Genomic DNA, 18,738 nt, shown 5'->3' with positions numbered 1-18,738 from the left:
ACTCCATGTTTTTGGACTGTGGGAGGAAACCGGAGCTCCCGGAGGAAACCCACACAGAAAGGACCCAGAACACATTTAGAATACGATGCCTGCAACACACTCCAAAAAAGTTCATTGTTTTTAAGTCATTTGTGTCTTGCTGTGCCACCTTCAGGCTGTTAATTCCAAATGGGCAGTACCAATATGTGCTAAATCACGTCAGTGCCAAAACCTGTTGAGTCATTGCTCTATTTCTTTTTTGTTCAGGTTGAGTCACAGAGCATCTCACTAAATGGCACTAGTTCAGAGCAGATGGACGAGGAGTTGCCAGAGGAAGAGGCGTGTGACGAATCTCAAGCACACTCTGCTCCACCTCAGTCTCCCACGCTTTTCTGCCGTGGCCCTTCACCCACCCCGGCTGACGGAGATCTCCGGCCTGCTGTCAGCAACCATGCACTTCTTACTCAACACGAACCTTTAGACTTTCACAATGGTGCTAAACACACGAAACCAAACACTGAGGAACAAACTGCTTTCACTGACATGCAGTCAGGTTCATCAAACGTGCTCGCCTATGATCGGCCTATCAAAACACTTTCTGAAAAGATTTCTCCTTCGAAGAAGATCAAGCTGGAACAGCCAGACATGGTGGCAGATGAACAAATAACTTCACACTTAGATAGCAACATCTACTATGAAGATGCTTTGTCTACACTAGCATCTGTAGTATGTTCCACCATCACTGATAGGAAGGCTTTGGTGGAGAAGTTTTTTGGTGCTCAGACTATAGACGTCAGTTCTTTTAAAACTGAAAACAGAGAGGAACCATGTGAACAACATTCACATCAAGAACAGACTTCTAACAACCCACAAGGTGCTCATAACCCTTGTCAGAAAGACTTAGATGCCTCATTATCTAGTATCCAGTCTTTAGTTGATCATAGGAATATAAGTATTGACCAGGCCATAGCTATTGAGGCCTTAACCCAGCTGGCAGCTACCCCAGAAATGGCACACATCAAAAAGGAAAATCAGGGTCAGAACCCTCATGAAAGCACATCATGCACAAACCTTGCATCAAGCAATTCTATACCTCAAGAGGTTGTTTCTAATAAAGTCTCGGTAATCAGTTCATCCCTGCATCAGGCATCTGTTATCTGCAGTCCGATAAGCAAGCAGGAAAACGTTCCCCATACCAGCACACCCACCTCCTACAAACTGTCCTTACAGGACCTTTTGAAGGCTAGCTCAGAATGTGGAAAAACTTTGCAACCCCCAGAGAATGGAAAATTAAATCAAGCACTTTGTAAAACAGAGAGGATAGATGGCACTTTTAAAAAAATCAAGAATGTTGATAGAACAAATAGTTTAAGGAGGAAAGATGAAGAGGAGGTTGCTGCACAGTTGCTTCAACTGGCATTTAGAATTGAATCACAACACAAGCCAGTGTCCTCTGAAAACAGTCCTCCAAACGGTGTGCCGAGTGAAATCATGAAATACAATCAAGGCTTTGGGCAACATATCAAAAAGCAAAGCAAACCAAAATCAGCACCCAGGATAACAAAAAAGAGAGCCCCTGCGATTAAGAAAGGCAACCATCGGATACCACTAGCCAAGAGGTCACCCAACGGTAAAGCCCCTCTAAAAATAAAGGCTCAAAGGGAGGCTTTACAGCAAAATGCAAAACTGCATTCCAAGTGGAACCCATTTCTACCACAAACACAAATAGACCTGAAGAAATACCTAGGACAGGCCTATAATGAAAACAGGCGTCGTTTTCATTTCAGCAACTCCCACAAGAAAGAGCTCTTAGACCCGCAGACTCTCTTGAGCTCTGGGAACCAGAACACAGTTCATTTCGAAACAGACCATGCAGCTCTGAGTCACTGCCATGGTAACCAGCCTCAACCAAACGGACATTGTCATAATCTTACAAATGGTCACGTCGGTGCTACCCACAGCCTAAGGCATGAATGTGAAGAACACTTGACTTCTCAGGTATCAAAATCTGACAGTGTGCTATATTACGGTGCTAAGCCCCAAGCCCAGGGTGTTGTGACTAATGACCACAGGGAAAACCAATCACAGAGCCCAGGGAGGCAACATAAAGTAAACAACCTGAAATGTGAGCCACGACAGGCGTCTGCTTGTCACAATGGGTATTACAAAGTGGAAACATCTGGCTCTGTTACCGTATTGTCCGTGTCAAACCAAAATTCGGAAAGTGGTGATGTGAATCGCCCCGGAGAATACACTCCAACAAAGCAAACTCTCAACAGCTTTTTGGAATCACCCCTAAAGTTTTTGGACACCCCAACAAAAAACCTAATCAACACCCCCTCCAAAAAAATCTCAGATCTTCCTTCCTGTGACTGTATGGGTAAGCTCTGGCATTTTCTACTATTCGTTGAAGTGTCGTTTTTTTAAACCAGATACAAGTTTAGAGTGTAATGAAAGACCTTTGTTATGAATGTTTATGTTTTTTTTATTTGTAGATCAAATTATTGAAAAAGAAGAGGGCCCATTCTACACCCACCTTGGATCTGGTCCAACTGTAGCGGCAGTACGAAAGATGATGGAGGACAGGTGACAAGCTTTTTGATCTTTTTGACATATCGTCCTAAGATAACATGGATTTATTTTTCCGTCTGAGGGTAGATGATCAATCTCATGCAAAAACAGAGAATTTATATACAAATATTGTGTAGTTGGGATAAAACTTAGTAGTTTGTAGTTTAGACTGCACAATTAGTTTTAAAAAGTTGGTGGTTTCATTTATTTTCATGTTCATGTTGTACCAACTTTTACCTTTATCTTGGTCATGGTGGGTCCCGTTTCCCTCGAATCACTGGATGCAATGCAGTAACATTAACCATTGTCATTGACAGCAAAGCAACCACAAGGTATAAAATTACCACCATGATTTTTTTGCATTTTTACCAATTTTCCTCCCAATCTAGTTGTATTCAATTACCCGATTGCATTATGCTTCCTCTCTACCGATGCTGATCTTCACTCCTGAGAGCGAGACTGATACACGCCCCCTCGGACACGTGAGCGGTAGCCGACTGCATCTTTTCACCTGCACGAGGCAGGTTCATATGCTCAGCTGTGTGTACAGAGAGCCACACCCTGCCATCAGTCAGTCAGCAGAGGTCGTAATTGCATCAGTTATGAGGTCCCGGCTCCGGCTCCCACCCTGTTTGAACAACAGCCAATCATTGTTCGTGTAGCCGCCCAGCCTGCCTGATGGCAGAGCTAAGTTTTGAACCGACGAGTTTGAAATGTCAGCGCTGGTGTGCTAGTGTGTTTTACCGCTGCGCCACCTGAGCGGCCCAGTACCATGATGCTTGATAGTAGGTACAGTGTTGTTAGGTTTGACTGCCTTATCTTTTCCCATCAAAACAGAATTTTTGGTTATTGTGGTCAAAAAAACTCAAGACTCACGTTGATGTGGGGCTTGCTGGACTGCAGACAAAAACACTTGTGTACCAGCTGCTGGTGGTCCTTAGAATTAAATAGACCATCCAAGTACATTTCCTCTTAGTTTAATGTGACAGGGTTTTCTTCATCAGCTTGGCAAACATGACTTTTTATGTACTTTCTACATACTGACAGTTGCTTGTACAAATTGTCTAGGGACCTAAAGCTGTTCAGAAATAGTTCAAGGTGACATGTGATCTGCTTTCTGATCTGTAAAGAGCTGTCTAGACTTATGAAATGTAGGGCCTGTGGCTTAAACTAGTGGTGCAGTCAAACCAGCTCAATGTTTATAAGCAGAGAAAGGTCACCAGCTGTAGTCAATCATAATCATTAACAGTGATTAGAAGTACAGAGTATTACAAGGCCGTGACCCGAGGTTAATTTCTACAGAATGTCTGAACAGTCAGTTGTATGTTTATTCATGAGCTGTCAAATTTTGACCTTTTAAGTGTACAAAGGAACTTTATTATGACAAAGAAGTATGGGTTCCAAAGTGTCTGTTTGTTTTTAGAGTATTGTAATCAAATTATTAAAACATTTGAAGACATGGAGACATGGTTATAATATACTGTAGACCTGCACTTAGTATTTACCAGAAACTTTTTCACCATAGCCAATGTCATGGCCAGTTGGAGCCAATCATGTTTCTATACAAACCCTATTTCCAGAAAAGTGGGGGCATTTTGTAAAATGCAATAAAAAACTAGAATCTGTGACTTGTTCATTCTCTTAAAATTATATTTAACTGACAAAGGAACAAAGAAAATATTTCCGACATTTGTAAATATAACAAATTTACAGTTTAATGCCTGCAACACTTTCAAACACTCTTAAAAGTTTGGGAACTGAGGATACTAATAGTTGCAGTTTTTTTTTTTTTTTTTATGCATTTTCTCCCCATTTTCCTCCCGATTTAGTGCACTCAATTTGTCTTCCGCTGCTGACGGATACTCGATTGCATCTGAGGGGAGCACGTCGCTGTACACACCTCTTCCGACACGTGCACAGCCCTCCTCTTCACACCCCTGCATTCTGCACAGGTGTCTCTTCCGCCAATCAGGGTCCTTACACAGCGTATAAAGACCCACACATAGTCCGGCCCCCACCCTGCAGATACAGTGGCCAATTAGTATCTGCTGCAGGCACTGCCAATTATGCCCGCCAGATGGCGCCCAGCCGACTGGTGGCAACACCGAGTTTTGAACCGAGGAGTTCCGAATCTCGGTGCTGGTGTGCTAGCGGAATATCCCGCTGCACCACCTAGGCGCCTAAAGTTTATGTTTGGGAGGAGGAATTTTACTACAGCTGTTCAAAAGTCTCTGGTCACATCATTTTCTGATTCTTCTTTTTATGATGCGCCATAAATTTTCAATAGGACACAGACCTAAACTGCAGGCAGACAAGTCAAGCACATGTACACCTTGTTTACTGAGACTGTAAATATTACTAATAGAGAAATTACCTCCAGGAAAGTAATGGAGTTAAGTACCACAACAAATCTGAAGTACTCTTGAGGTCTCAGGCTCATCCGAAATCGCATGCTTCCATACTGATCAGTACGTGAAAGCAGTATGCGAGAGCGGGTAGTATAACCGAATACATAGGGTGTGTTCGAAAACCTAGGGAGCTGCCTTGCTGTCTTACTGCCTACATAGGCAGCTGCCTCAGCAGGGAGGATTCTAATAAGTCAATGACTTATAAGGCAGGTTATTCGAACGCACTACTTAGACGGCGATTCCATCGGGTTTCGCTAACTACGCTAACACAGTTAGCATCTTGCCATTCAAACCAATGGGATGGGGTGGCACAACACGCTAGCATGTCAACTAACATCTCCCTCCGTGTACCGAAAACGGTTAAATTCGCTGACAAGCCGGAACTTGCAAATAAATGACACTTGTGCAAGTTTAAACAAATTTAAAACCAATAATCATTTATTTACATTTGAAAATGACTCCCTGCACCGTCAGCCATGTTTTTTTTATTTTTCTGTGAGAGAAGAGCTGCCGCACTGAATGTTGGGATTGCCTTGATCACTAAGGACGCTTCTGATGCTCACTCGTTCTTGAGTCGAAATAACATTGAAATTTTAAGAGGCCTAACTAGTGAGCATATTAAGGCATCTAGGATTTCAAACAGCCTCATTCTCAGGAGCGTGCGTAGGATGACGTAAAATGCTGTCTATGTAGAGAGCTCCCTAGCTTTTCGAACACACCCATAGTATTCATTAAACAGTATGCGAAAAGTACCCGGATGACCGACTGCATGGGCAGCCATTTTTGAGTATGCAAACACATCACACTTGCAGTCCGATAATCGATCCCATAATTCAACTGGAGCTTTAAAGAAGTTTGTAGCGAAGAAGAAAGATGGCGAAAAGCAGAGTAAGACAAACATTAAAAATGTTATGATTAAGTACAACCCTGAATAACGTTATGAGCAGCTTTGTGGAGAATGACAGAATTAAATAAGTCTGGTTTTTAAATTGTTATAACTGTGGCGATGTGACGTCGTGCGTTACGTGACGTTGGTAAGATGACGGACGTAGTGCACACTGCCTCGAATCTAGTATGTACACATGTTTAAGTATACGATTTCAGACGCAGCCATTGTTATCTTAGTATCATAATGTTTCTTATGCAGCGGGGATGGCACGGTGGCTAAGTGGGTAGCACTGTCACCTCACAGTAAGAAGGTCCTGGGTTCGATCCCCAGATGGGGTGGTCCGGGTCCTTTCTGTGTGGAGTTTGCATGTTCTCCTCGTGTCTGCGTGGGTTTACTCTGGGTGCTCCGGTTTTCTCCCACAGTCCAAAGACATGCAAGTGAGGTCAATTGGAGATACAAAATTGTCCATGACTGTGTTCGATATAACCTTGTGAACTGATGAACCTTGTGTAATGAGTAACTACCGTTCCTGTCATGAATGTAAGTATGAAACATGACGTTAAAATCCTAATAAACAAACAAACAAACTTATGTAGCGGCATCTCAAAGGTCATGCACGTTCAGCAGTGGTTTCCAGACTTGCTCTGTCCCATATTTCTTCAGTGTTGTGCAGGTATCACATTTAATTTGTTCATATTAATAAAATACAATAAAGTTGGTCAGCCAAAACAATTTTCAACTAAATAAAGATTCAAACATTTCTATTTTTATGCATTTTATAGAATATCCAAACTTTTCTGAAAATGGGATTTGTATTAGTTTAATTTTGTAAAACATTACACTGAAACATCACTGTACACAAATAGGCCAAAGCTTGTTTTTTTTTATTCTCACCAGAAATTACAACAGGAAGCCACTTTTCTGTGCTGTGGGGCCCAGTAGAGTGACTCTGACCACAGTGTGTGCTTTTGGGCACTTTTAAAAGTGTAGTTGAGACTTTAAGGGTCCTAAAAAACATCTTTTTGTTTTAGGTATGGAGAGAAAGGTAAAGCAGTACGCATGGAAGTTGTTGTATATACTGGGAGAGAAGGCAGGAGTTCCCAGGGTTGTCCAATAGCAAAATGGGTAAGTGACGTATGGATGAGAAAAGCTTTAAGGTACCTTTGAAGTGGTTTTTCCTTACCATTTCAAATGAGCTATTTACTATTTTTGAAGGCTATCAGAAAAGAAAAAAATTAAAAGCTCAAATCTCTGTTCCACAAAAGTATTCAGACCCTTTATTCAATACTTGGCTCTTGGTTACATCTCTACAAGCTTTGTACACCTGTGTTTGGGCAGTTTCTCCCATCCTTCATGGCAGGTTCTCCAAAGCTCTGTCATAAGAAGGTCTTCAAGATGCCAGGGATGTTCAAGATTGTGCCAAATCTTTTCCATCTCAAAGCCTTATACAATGTTTATATCCTTACCCTGATCTAAACCCTGCATCAATTTGATTGTGGAGAACCACTAACAGTTTTTCTGCCTTAAGTGCTTGATTTATGTCCTGAAGTTTAAATTGTGGACCCTTAGAGGTCCAGATGTGGACCAGCTGTGAGCTCTTATGTGTAGTCAATTTAAACTGTAACAGGTGAACTCCAATAAAGTTCTATACACATCTAAAGGATAGTCGAAGCAAACAGGATGCACCCGACTACAAATTGGAGTGTCACTGCTAAGGGTCTGAATACTTATGTGAATAAGCGATTTCAGTTACTTAGTTTAGTTGTAAAAAAAGGGCAGTAATATCATTTGAAAAATCCACAACGCAATGAAATGTGCAAAAACTCAAGAGGTCTGAATACATAGTGTACATTGTCATATTCTTAGCAATTAACTTAATACCAGCCAAACTTAATCAAATACTTTTACATTTATTGTTGTTGGCAAATGTCATTATCTAAAGTGCTTAAACTATATCCAAAAAGCCTTGCTTACTCTTAACTCTTAACCACATACGCTGGCATTTAATATAATGCTAAATTAGTACACACTCATTCCTCGCACATTATTTAATAGTGGGATTTGGTACACTGTGTTATGCTCAGTAGATGATTTTGGTTGTTTTTTTATTGCTAGCCAACTTAACAAGCTGGCTGCCTATTGCTAGTGTCGCATTGGTAATAAGTGACGATTTATCTTACCATACATGATGTCATATTTTCACCACATACTCATTATTTTATGTAAATAATGTAGAAGCATAATTAACAGGCCAACACATTACAAGCGGGATAGCTAACTGCTAATTAGCAGTGCTCGCATGTCACAAAAAGAAAGCCAGCACTAGCCTAGTGGTTAAGGTACTGGACTAGTAATCAGAAGGTCGCTGGTTCAAGCCTCACCACTGCCAGGTTGCTGCTGTTGGGACCCTGAGCAAGGCCCTTAACCGTCAATTGCTCAGACTGTATACTGTAACTGTACTGTAAGTCGCTTTGGATAAAGGCATCTCCTAAATGCCAAAAATGTAAATGTAATTACTGGATGTAATTGTCCTAATGATTTAAAGCTTAAGTTCTGTCACTCCTTGAATTAGACCACCACCACTGCTTTTGACACACACAGGAAGTCTCTGCTTTAAATAGTAAAAGGTGACTTCTGCACTTTAAAACTGCTTTGCCCCACTTATGCATTTCAAGTCATTCTTTTGTACTTTAATTATTTTTGCAACTGTTTTTATTGTGAAAAGCTAATTAGAGCAAATACGTCTTTGTCAGAATATATACAAGCAGCAAATTAGATTATCAATGTAGTGTTGTCAAAAGTTTTGTAATTCGTTTAACTTTGTGGCATTGTGATTATGATTATGATGACTAGAAAAGAACAGCTGCAGAAATCAATAAAATCACTAGACTACTAGTGCACATAAGCTTTCATTTCTGAACTCTACTGAAGCTAAATTAGTCAGCCAACTCAAGCTAACCTCTTAGATATTGATCTTATTTTGAAGTTTACTGGTCTGTAAGGTATGTTTCTGGTGTAAGTATATTGTATATATTGTTTTTAAATGTGCTGTGCCTCTCAGGTGATTCGTCGGGGCAGTGAGGAGGAGAAGCTGCTGTGTCTTGTGCGCCAGCGTGTAGGTCACTGCTGTGAAAATGCTGTGATTGTCATTCTCATTCTGGCCTGGGAGGGAATTCCGCGCAATATGGCTGACAAGCTGTACCAGGACCTGAGACACACGCTGTACAAATACGGCTCTCCCACCAGCCGTCGCTGTGCCCTTAATGAGGAGTAAGTCAGAAACAGCGTACAAAATGCCTGTGACTCATAACTACACATAGCTTAAGCCATATATATGTGATTGTTGCTGCTGTTTGTAGTTTAGCAGAATTACTGTACTATTGTATGATTTATATTCTTCTTCTAACCTGTTGTTTTGTGTCTTTTTAGCCGTACTTGTGCTTGTCAGGGTCTTGATCCGAATACCTGTGGAGCCTCCTTTTCTTTTGGCTGCTCATGGAGTATGTACTTTAACGGATGCAAGTTTGCACGCAGCAAGGTGCCTCGCAAGTTTCGGCTGCATGGGGACTACCCTGATGAGGTAAGGTTAGCTACCCAGGCTTAATGAACCAAATACAACTTCTTTCATTTATTTCTTATAAACTGCTTCATACTGATGAGTGTCCAAAGAGTATCTGAACCCTGGACAAGGGTTCCAAGGGTTACTGGGTTAACCTGTTCTCTGAATTGCTTGCATTTAGGTGTAATTAAATGTAGCCAACATGCAATAAAACAAGAAACAAGAATTCACTTACATTATTATTTAACTGAAAAAGAAACAAAGGAAAATATTTCCAATGTTTCCACTGACCAACTTCATTGTAGTTTGTAAATATATGCAAATTAAATTTTTACCCAGTCTTGCTTGATACGAGACTTCAGCTGATCAGCAGTCTGTGGTCGCTGTTGTCTGATTCTTCTTTTCTCCTCCTAATGATGCACTATAGATTTTTAATAAAAATAGATATAAAGTGCAGACAGGCCATTCAATCACACACACTCTGTGTACAAAAAGCAAGGTTACTGTAGTACATAGAGAATGAGGCATTGCCTGACTGAAATAAGCATGTGGTCGCTGTTGTCTGATTCTTCTGTTCTCCTCTTGATGATGCACCATACATTTTTAATAGAAACAGATATGGACTACAGGCAGGCCAGTCAATCACACACACTCTGTGTCCAAAAAACAACATTATTGTAGTACATACAGAATGAGGCATTGCCTGACTGAAATAAGCATGTGGTCACTGTTGTCTGATTCTTTTTTTCTCCTCTTGATGACGCACCATACACTTTTAAACAGAGAATAGAAACAGATATGGACTGCAGGCAGGCCAGTCAAGCACACACACTCTGTGTCCTAAAAGCAATGTTACTGTAGTACATACAGAATGAGGCATGGCATTGTCTGACTGAAATAAGCTTGGAATTGAAGTGAAAAGTCGTTCCCTTGATGGCAGCATTATGTTTCACTTTGTTTTGGATTAAAGATGAGCTTCTAGTTTTTAAGTGAAGACCAAGACTGGAAATTCTGCCATCATTGTAGTCATTAAGTGTATAGTTTGAATGATCTGGATGGGCTGGATGTAACTTTGCATTATTTTCAGCAAATATATTGACATATCTTTTTTAATTAAGTTGCAGTTATATTTATGTTCTACTGATATCTCCTTACCAACAGCAACTGAAAGGCTCTTTAAAAAGTGCTTGTCAGCACTAGCATGTTACTTTAGACTGAATGAATGTGACTTTAATGAATTCATATCAGACCTGAATCTTATGAAATTGGTTATGAATTACAGTGGACTGCATAGTTTACCTATATACTTTTTTGTATTGTAGTGTGATCTGTTCCTAGATACATAAAAGATGGTGATATACACATCTATTTTGTTTATTTCTGACACAGTGGCCACTGCTAAGTTGTTTTACATTGTTTGCCTTTTATTCATTTTTCATTTAAATCAGAATGTGGCCAAGTTACAATATCTGTACCAGATTAGATGCCAGAAACACAAGGTAGGTCCCTGATAGCTTGTTAGGATGGATTGCCCTAAAATGTTTAGTATGTTTGTGTCACAAATACGCCCTTATTGCAGATTTAACACAGGCACAGTATTTGCTTTACCAAACAAATATGTTTCTAATAATTTAGTTGTTTGGTTATAATGAGGTCCTGCAGTGTCCTATTGTATTGACTTTTTAAAAAATAATAAATCACTGATTATAATCTTAAATACACAATGAACAGTATGCCCAGTGTTGGCAGTTTAGCCTTTATTAAACATCACTGTAGCTTGTTGGCACAAAGTAGCCATACATGAAAAAAGACATGACTGTTGTATATTACTGACAAAATAAGTTGTTCTAGTAGTTTGCTAGTGAAGTATATTGTATATGTTAGTAAACCAACTCTTAATATTGTGTCAAATTTTCCAATTTTGTCAGGAAGAGAAGTTGGAAGACCATCTGCAGAATCTGGCAACAGACGTGGCTCCCTTGTACAAAAGACTTGCACCTGACGCCTATCAAAACCAGGTAAGATTTAAATATACTGCATAATAATATTACAGATTTCAGATTTGGTCCAAAAACTCATTTGGATATGAAACTCATAAAACAAAGCAAACAAATGACAGCATGGCAGCTATACTTAAAAGTCTGAGTGTGTTTATTTCAGGTCTGTCATGGGCAAGCAGTTTAATAACTTTAATAACTAATCACTTCCACATTCACTTCTTACTTTTATTGTGTTGTGGATGTGATTTTGAATGGCAGTATTAAAATCAATATTTTGCTGTTCACTCATTGTACAAAGTGAGATATTCACCTGTAAATTGGAGGCCATAAGTTGTTTTTGTGTCCTTACAGGTGGCACAGGAGGAGTCTGGGATGGACTGTCGTTTGGGCACAAGAGAAGGTTGTCCATTCTCTGGTGTAACAGCTTGTGTAGATTTCTGTGCTCATGCTCATAAGGATACACAAAACATGACCAACGGGAGTACTGTGGTAAGCTTGGTCTTTTACTTTTCATAGCAATAATACACACTTCTGTGTTTTTCCTGACAGGAAGGTCCTGCTTTTTGCATGCGCAAGCATAACCTGCTGCTATTTTTGGGTAGTTAGTATTTCATGGGCATACAAGATAAATACACCTGCACTGCACAGGAGTGGTACATCAGTGTGTGTAAGATTTAAAATCTGCCAGTGCAGTGCAGAGACGTGTAATGATGGGCTGGGTGAGAATGCAGGACACAGGGGCGCAAATGTTAAGAACAGTGTATACCGATCAGCCATAACATTAAAACCACCTCCTTGTTTCTACACTCACTGTCCATTTTATCAGCTCCACTTACCATATAGAAGCACTTTGTAGTTCTACAATTACTGACTGTAGTCCATCTATTTCTCTACATACTTTTTAGCCTGCATTCATCCTGTTCTTCAATGGTCAGGACCCCCACAGGACCACCACAGAGTAGGTAGTGGTGACATGGTGGTGGTGTGTTAGTGTGTGTTGCGCTGAGCGAGCACTATGAGCGGATCAGACACAGCAGCGCTGCTGGAGTTTTAAAATACTGTGTCCACTCACTGTCCACTCTATCATACACTCCTACCTAGTTGGTCCACCTTGTAGATGTAAAGCCAGAGACGATCGCTCATCGATTGCTGCTGTTTGAGTTGGTCATCTTCTAGACCTTCATCAGTGGTCACAGGATGCTGCCCACAGGTGCTGTAGGCTGGAGATTTTTGGTTGGTGGACTATTCTCAGTACAGAAGTGACAGTGAAGTGTTTAAAAACTCCAGCAGCGCTGCTGTGTCTTATCCACTCATACCAGCACAACATAGTGTCACTGCAGTGCTGAGAATGATCCACCACGCAAATAATACCTACTCTGTAGTGGTCCTGTGAGAGTCCTGACCATTGAAGAACAGCAAGGGGGCTAACAAAGCATGCAGAGAAACAGATGGACTACAGTCAGTAATTGTAGAACTACAAAGTGCTCCTATATGATAAGTGGAGCTGATAAAATGGACAGTAAGTGTAGAAACAAGGAGGTGGTTTTAATGTTACGGCTGATTGGTGTATATATTTAATAAACACAAATAAGCAAAATGCAAACCAAACATTGAGGACAAGGAATGAACACAACAGGAAAACTATGCGCATGAGAAAATAAACACCAAACAGAATGCCGTGCCTTGAGTCAGGCATTGATGAAACATGGTTGGGGTACAACCAGAGTTACCTGATGCTCTGTCTTTAGATCGGGGAGGCTAAAGGGGCACTCTTTTTGGACACTCCATGCAGACGTGCCTCGGGTCTCCAGGGCCCTTGCAGACCTACCCGGGACAAAAGGACTGTTGAGGGTTAGAGGAATAAAATGCAACACAATACATTTTAATAACTTAATTATCTTTGATGCTTATCTCCAAGCCCTTGTTCTCATTCCAGTCAGCTGTGTCACTACTCCTTCCTCTATTACTGGCACTCACTTCCAAAGAAGGACAGGTGGGGGAAGTTTTGTGCTTCTCAACACTGGAGTTGTCCGTTCTCGAGTCATAGGCAGGGTTACAGTTGCACTGGGAAACCACTTTGTTACCACTTACATGTTGTATGTAAATGTACAATCACTATAAAATAATAAAATGCAGAGATTTAAAACTGCAGGGATTAAAGACTGATGTAGTCTGCTGTGATGCCTTTTAACCTGCAGGTATGCACTTTAACTAAAGAGGACAACCGTGCTGTGAGAAACATTCCAGAGGACGAGCAGCTCCATGTCTTGCCTCTCTATAGGATCTCTGACACCGATGAGTTTGGTCGAGTGGCGGGTCAGAGGGCAAAGATAGATACAGGAGCCCTGCAGGTGCTCTCTGCCTTCCCGAGAGAGGTACGTCTGCTGGCTGAGCCTGTCAAATCTGCTCGCAAACAGAGACTGGAAGCCAAGAGAGAGCGAGAGAAACAGAAAAGCCTGGGACTAAAGCAGCTCACCCCAGTGAAAGTCAAGAACGAGCCTCTTAAAGGTATCAGTTGTGTGAACACTGAAAAACACTTTGTCTATTATTTATTAAGCTTTGTCTAATGTGTTTTACATACAAAAGTACATAATTAATCCAGAATTTAGAATGTTTTCATTTTCAGTTTTTATGATCCTGGGTTAGGAAATTAGAGATTACTAAAATACGAGGGTTCTTCAAAAAGTTTCCGCACTTCTTTTTTTTTAACTCTATTAAGAAATTCAAAACCAAATGACATCACTTTTCTACATAGTTACCTTCCCAATGCATTTTTCCCAGCGTCAAACCAACTTTTTAATGCCATCAGCAACAAATGTTTTTGGTTGAGCATGTAGCCACTGATGCACCACTGCTTTCACATCTTCATCACATGAAAATCTTCTTCTCCTTAAAGCTTCTTTGAACGGTCCAAAAAGGTGGAAATCAGATGGCGCTAAATCCGGACTATAAGCTCACTCAATCTCTCAGACACGACCAATTACTACTCCTCCCGCCCTCACCGTTTCCAACCAAAATGTTAAAGTGTGGAAACTTTTTGAAGATCCCTCATAATTCATGATTAATTGATGGGACTTGGGTTTAAACCCTGCCTAAAGTCACTGTTTCTGCAGGTTTGTTTGTTTGTTTATTAGGATTTTATCGTCATGTTTTACACTCTTTGGTTACATTCATGACAGGAACGGTAGTTACTCATTACACAAGGTTCATCAGTCCACAAGTTTATATCGAAAACAGTCATGGACAATCTAGTATCTCCAGTTCACCTCCCTTGCATGTCTTTGGACTGTGGGAGGAAACCGGAGCACCCGGAGGAAACCCATGCGGACACAGGGAGAACATGCAAACTCCACACAGAAAGGACCCGGACCTCCCCACCTGGGGATTGAACCCAGGACCTTCTTGCTGTGAGGCGACAGTGCTACCCACTTAGCCACCGTGCCGCCCCTTTCTGCAGGTACATGCATGCATGTTGGTGGGTTGGCGTGTCTAAGCTGCCCTGGGTATAAGTGACTAAGAAAGTAAATAAATACACTATTGACGAAAGTATTGGTACACCCCTCTAAGTACTGAATTCATGTCTTTCAGCCACAACATATGGGGGGTAACAAATCAGTTTTATAAAGGAATGTTTGTATAATTTCTATAGCTTCTAACTTTTCAGCAACAGTTTAGGAAAGGACCTGGTGTAGTTCCTCGGGTAGGGTTGCAGTCAAATACGCTAGCCCACCACCACTGAGAGTCTCAGTCGGAGTTTAAGTCATAGTGAATGCTACCGGCATTGTCGGGCACTTTACAAACACGACTGGGTATTTCTGGGGTAGAAAAGGCTGGACTGGGAATCTCTTATCTTGCCACACCAGTGACTCTGAGTCTGCAGCCCTTATCGGCTAGCGAGGGTGTTGTACCACTGGTGCACATGGTGATGACAAAGGGAATTAGAGATTTACATTGATATCATTGAAGGGATCTTCAAAAAGTTTCCGCACTTTTATATTTCGTCTGGAAATGTTGAGGGTTGGAGGAGTAGTAATTGTCTGAGAGAGTGAGAGTTTGTTTGTTTGTTTATTAGGACTTTGGTTACATTCATGACAGACACAGTAGTTACTCATTACACTAGATTCATCAGTTCACGAGGTTATATCGAACACAGTCATGGACAATTTTGTATCTCCAATTTACCCCACTTGCATGTCTTTGGACTGTAGGAGGAAACCGGAGCTCCCGGAGGAAACCCACGCAGACACGGGGAGAACATGCAAACTCCACACAGAAAGGACCCTAAGGACTCTATTAATAAATAGAGTTAAAAAGTGTGGAAACTTTTTGAAGAACCCTCGCATTTCATGGGTTTAGGATTTGTCTGTAATAAAGCTGCTAGTCTTAATAAATGTTTCAGCTTACTTTCTTTTCTTATTTATATTGATTAAATGCTGTTTTTCTTTATAGGTTTTAAAAGCACCTTCCCTAAGCATTCGCCAAATTTCAAAGTGGAACCACACAATCCATGTTCAGCCTTGCAATTGACTCCAGACATGAGTAGCCGCTCATCAGGTTTAACGGACTCACCCAGCCCCTACAGGGGCACCCATAGCTCAAGTAAACACACAACAACACTTCCTTCCTCCCCCCATCCAAGTGTTACTGGCTGTCATTCTGACTATGCTGGAGAATTTCCCCAGCTCCCACACACTCCAGGACTCGAGCACTGCACTCAAGAGTTCTCAGAACGAAAACCCTTCAGTAACGATGGGTTACATATGAACAACTCCTCACAAGCCAAGTCCACGGCATTCCATTGGTCAGTAAAGACCGAGCCTGAGGAGACTCGCTGCTTACAGGGTGGAGCTGCTCCTAGACTGCAGTCCCCATGCCGAGCCGAGGGTCTCCACAGTCACCTAAACCGTCAAGCACAACCAGACCTGAACAGCTACCATGATGATCCAGCAAGCATTCTGCGACCCTTTACTCCCGAAGATGTCAAAGCTGAGGAGGTGTGGTCAGACAGTGAGCATAACTTCCTGGACAGGGATATCGGCGGTGTCGCGGTGGCACCGTCTCACGGCTCCATCCTCATCGAGTGCGCTCGGCGAGAGCTTCATGCCACCACACCCATCCTGCGACCCAACCGCAGTCACCCCACCCGTATCTCTCTGGTGTTTTACCAGCACAAGAGCCTTAACACACCCGGCCATGGCCTGCTCCAGTGGGAGGCCAAGATGGCCGAAAAGGCCAGGGAGAAAGAGGAAGCTGAGCGGCTGCTACTCCATCCTGGAAGCATGGAGGCCCACGGTGCTGCCGAAGCCAGACTGTCAACACCAGTTAAGAAAGAAACCGAAAGTGAAGAGGAGGATGCATGGCAAGATGAGAGGGAAAAGCTGCAGGTCCCTACTCGCCAGTCGATTTCAGTTACCAGGGATCATGTCATCATGTCGGCTCCATACGCCCTTACCCACGTCACTGGGCCTTATAACCGCTGGACGTGACAGTGGCCATGCCACTTTTAGCTAATGCCTTACCTCAGTCAGCTTTTCTTTGACAGCTTTTTTAGACATTCTCTTTTTTTTGTTCTGGCTCTTCATCTCAGCTTTTCAAACGCTGACTACCATTTGTCAATTTTTAACTGTGAGTTTTAGTGTGTGTGTTTGTACATGTATGTGTTTTTACTGTTAAGAGATGGTGCTCATGACAGATGTTCAAAATCTGGTTTTATACAAAAAGATGAACGTGCATAGAAGATGTGACTATTTATTTGGATTGTTTTCATTACGATTTGTATTTAATTTTCGGTCCAAGCCTGTTTACTGCAATACGACTACGTCAGCCTGAAAGGGACGTGTGTAGTAAACACTCAGAATTAACATTGTAAAATGTGAATTCTATTGCTTCACTAAGCTTGGGTGCTTTCGTCAGATATTCAGTAGTTGCTGTTTTATGGTGCCGTTGTAGCAGTAACTGTGAATAATGATGATTATGGAATAGTCATTAAGCTTTGGATTGTGACAAAAAACAATTGTTGTTGCTTAGATTGAAACATGTAGCATTGGTTTATCACACAGTGATACTGGTAATGAAGGTACATAGATTCAGAATTATGAAAAATGATTCCCAGTGCACAAGGCATTGTTTGAAAAAAAAAAAAAAAAAAGCACTTTGAAACAACTTGACTTTTGAAATGTCCTGTATGCACAGTTTTTGTTTGTGTTTTTTTAAATTAGGAAGCTCTTTCATCCAATATCTGTATATAGGCTTTGCATGTTTGTTGAAAATCTATGTTATTTTTTTAAACCACATTTGTGAAAGCAATAATCATGGAAGGTTATATGCTGCGTTTTGATAATGTGTCAAATCTACACCATTGTATTACTAGAACTTATATAAGTAAACAATATCACTAGTTTCCCGATTTTTTTAGGTATTTTAACTTCTTCAGATTTTAAAAATATAACTTGAAAACCGCATTTTATACAAGCAGACATGTATAATCTTGTCGTGCAAGTGTGCTAATGTCTGAACAGTTTTACTGTAAGTTTCTCCATGGTGCTTTTTAGAGAAGAAGTATATATATACAACCACCTAAATTAATATTATTCTATTTTTTTAATTTTTAATTTTGTGATTTATTTTAATAAATAATGCATTTTTAATTCATTTTTATTTTTCACAACTCTCTCTCTCTCTCTCTCTCTCTCTGTATATATATATATACTAATCAGCCATAACACCTCCTTGTTTCTACACTCACTGTAGCCTGCTTTCACCCTGTTCTTCAATGGTCAGGACCCCCACCCCACATACCAGCACAACACACACTAACACACCACCATCATGTCAGTGTCACTGCAGTGCTTAATGATCCACCACCCAAATAATACCTGCTCTGTAGTGGTCCTGGGAGAGTCCTGACCATTGAAGAACAGCATGAAAGGGGGCTAACAAAGCATGCAGAGAAACAGATGGACTACAGTCAGTAATTGTAGAACTACAAAGTGCTCCTATATGGTAAGTGGAGCTGATAAAATGGACAGTGAGTGTAGAAACAAGGAGGTGGTTTTAATGTTATGGCTGATCAGTGTATGTATATATAATATATATATATACAGTATCTCACAAAAGTGAGTACACCCCTCACATTTTTGCAAATATTTCATTATATCTTTTCATGGGACAACACTATAGACATGAAACTTGGATATAACTTAGAGTAGTCAGTGTACAACTTGTATAGCAGTGTAGATTTACTGTCTTCTGAAAATAACTCAACACACAGCCATTAATGTCTAAATAGCTGGCAACATAAGTGAGTCCACCCCACAGTGAACATGTCCAATA

General features: G+C 41.0%; 1 protein-coding gene across 1 annotated transcript in view; it reads left to right on the top strand.

Moving 5' to 3' along the window:
* tet1 (tet methylcytosine dioxygenase 1) overlaps nt 1-17,973 on the top strand; it is a 63,250-nt gene extending 45,277 nt beyond the window's left edge. The window contains 9 exon segments of the mRNA XM_062996084.1: nt 247-2,359; nt 2,475-2,565; nt 6,879-6,972; nt 8,909-9,117; nt 9,277-9,427; nt 11,335-11,424; nt 11,758-11,895; nt 13,605-13,914; nt 15,856-17,973. Of these exon segments, the coding sequence (XP_062852154.1) occupies nt 247-2,359; nt 2,475-2,565; nt 6,879-6,972; nt 8,909-9,117; nt 9,277-9,427; nt 11,335-11,424; nt 11,758-11,895; nt 13,605-13,914; nt 15,856-16,892 (4,233 nt within the window). The 3' untranslated portion in view covers nt 16,893-17,973.
* The last annotated feature ends 765 nt before the right edge of the window (nt 17,974-18,738 follow it).

Source organism: Trichomycterus rosablanca, chromosome 5 (assembly GCF_030014385.1).
Source record: "Trichomycterus rosablanca isolate fTriRos1 chromosome 5, fTriRos1.hap1, whole genome shotgun sequence".
Classification (NCBI taxonomy): domain Eukaryota; kingdom Metazoa; phylum Chordata; class Actinopteri; order Siluriformes; family Trichomycteridae; genus Trichomycterus; species Trichomycterus rosablanca.
Note: the sequence above shows the minus strand (reverse complement) of the source record. Positions and strands in the feature narration are given on the sequence as shown.